Source organism: Terrapene carolina, unplaced genomic scaffold (assembly GCF_002925995.2).
Source record: "Terrapene carolina triunguis isolate 2854851 unplaced genomic scaffold, T_m_triunguis-2.0 Scaffold24358, whole genome shotgun sequence".
NCBI lineage: Eukaryota > Metazoa > Chordata > Testudines > Emydidae > Terrapene > Terrapene triunguis.
The window spans coordinates 1-2,023 of record NW_020688709.1 but is presented as its reverse complement, the minus strand read 5'-3'; the positions used below and the strand labels follow the sequence as shown (position 1 = coordinate 2,023).

General features: G+C 71.2%; 1 protein-coding gene across 1 annotated transcript; it reads left to right on the top strand.

The window, feature by feature from the left end:
• Nucleotides 1-3: 3 nt before the first annotated feature.
• On the top strand, nucleotides 4-2,011 carry LOC112124440 (zinc finger protein neuro-d4; the record flags this gene model as incomplete). Its single annotated transcript, XM_024222937.1, has 5 exons — nucleotides 4-79; nucleotides 538-588; nucleotides 1,256-1,375; nucleotides 1,619-1,731; nucleotides 1,921-2,011. Coding segments are annotated over 5 exons (451 nt in total), but the record flags the coding sequence as incomplete, so codon positions are not given.
• Nucleotides 2,012-2,023: the final 12 nt, after the last annotated feature.

The following is a 2,023-nucleotide window of genomic DNA, read 5'->3' as shown; positions in this document are numbered from 1 at the left end:
ACCCACCTGGCGGAGGAGGAGGGCGAGGAGAACGCGGAGCGACACCCACTGCCCCTGCACCGCAAGAACAACCACAAGCGTGAGCCCCGGGGGCCCCACGGCCGGGTCACTGTCGGGGGGTCAGGGGAGTGGCCTGCGGGGCCCCACGGCCGGGTTACTGTCGGGGGGGGGGCTGGGTTCTAATAATTCAGTGGGGGGGAGGTTGGGGGGGGCCCAGCCCCCTGGGGGGCAGCGGGATGGGGAACCAGCCTGGCCCCAGTCTACCCCGTGCTCCATGCCCAGCCCCCCCTCGGAGGTCCCTGGGGGCTCATAAGACAGTGCCCCTCCCCCCAGGGCCCACGCTCTTGTCAGGGGTGCCTGGGTGGGGGTGGGGGCTCCCCCCAATCATCGGCTGTTGGCGGGGGGGGGGCCCGGGCCGGCCCCGGGGGGGGGGGGGGGGGGGGGGGGGGGTGGGCCGGGGCCGGGGGGGGGGGGGGGGGGGTGGGGGTGGGCTGGGTTTAACCTCCTTCTCTGTCTGGTTTGTGCTGTTCCTGTCAGAGTTTTACAAAGAACTGAACTGGGTCCCCGAGAACCAGCGCAGACACACAGGTAACCCCCCCAAACCCCGGGGGGGGGGGGGCCCCTGCCCCCCCCCCCCCAGTGCGGGGCCTTGAACATGACCTGGAGAGGACGAAAGTGACTGGGGCATCGGGGCCAGTCAGGGGAGAATGCCCCCGGTCCCCAGTGCCCCCCACCAAGCCCCCCGCCCCCCACCAACCCCCCGGCACGCAGTGCCCCCCACCTCCTGCTGAACCCTCCGCCCTGCTCCCTGCAGCCCAGCGCCCCCTGGGGCTGTGGGGCGGGTGGGGGGGGGCTGTGATCTCAGACACGAGGGAGCCAAATCCCATTTGCTGGGGGCGGTTTGGAGAACTCAGATTGGGGGCCTGGCCAGAGTGGCTCTCCCGGCCCCCCCGCCCCCCTGGAGCTGCCCGTGTCGTGCGCGGCTGGGACTCTTCCGAGGCTGGCCCTGGGGACAAGGCTGGGCTGGCTCTTCCCAGCCGGAGAGGGGAGCACAACGCACAAAGCCGGATCCCCGCAGCGGCTGGGGGCGGTGTCAGGCTGCCAGGGCACTGTGCTGAGGAAGCTCGCAGCAGTGGGGGGCTTGTTGCGTAACCCGGGGCCTCCCCGTTGGAACCAGGCCACGTCGGGCACCCCAGGGCCGGGGGAGGGGGCTGCTGCACCCCCTTCATCTCCACCTCCCCTTGCTGTTTTCCAGCTAAGAAAGCTCCGGACGGCTCCGTCATTCCCAACGGCTACTGTGATTTCTGCCTGGGCGGGGCCAAGAAAACCGGCTGCCCCGAGGACCTCATCTCCTGCGCCGACTGCGGGCGCTCGGGTAACGCCACCGGGGCCGGGGGGGACAGAGCCGGGGCGTCCGGTCGCGCTGTCCCTGCAGGAGGGGCTGGGCCCTGCTCTGGGACGCCCCTGGCTGGGGGGGTCTTTGCGCCCGTGGCTGGTGCCCTGAGTTTGCTGGGTCTCAGCCTGGCCTGGCCCCACCCCGGTGGGGGGGGGGGGAGAGAATCGCTCGCTCTGGGCCATCACCCCCCCCCGACTCTCCCCGCTCTGTCGTGCCCTGCAGGTCACCCCTCGTGTCTACAGTTCACAGTGAACATGACAGCGGCCGTGCGCACCTACCGCTGGCAGTGCATCGAGTGCAAATCCTGCAGCCTCTGTGGTACCTCGGAGAACGACGTGAGCCTCCCGGCCCCCACTCCCTGCACCCGCCAGCCCTGACCCCTCCTGTCCCCCACTCCCTGCACCCCTTTCAGCCCCGCATCCCCCCTCCCACTGCTCCCATCCATCCCCCTCTAGCCCCGTCCCTCTGCCCCCGGGCTGGTGTCGCTGCTCCCCACTGACCTGCCTTTCCTGCCCCCCCGGCAGGACCAGCTGCTGTTCTGTGACGACTGCGACCGGGGCTACCACATGTACTGCCTGAGCCCCCCCATGGCAGAGCCCCCCGAAGGTGAGCTGGGCTGGGGGCGGG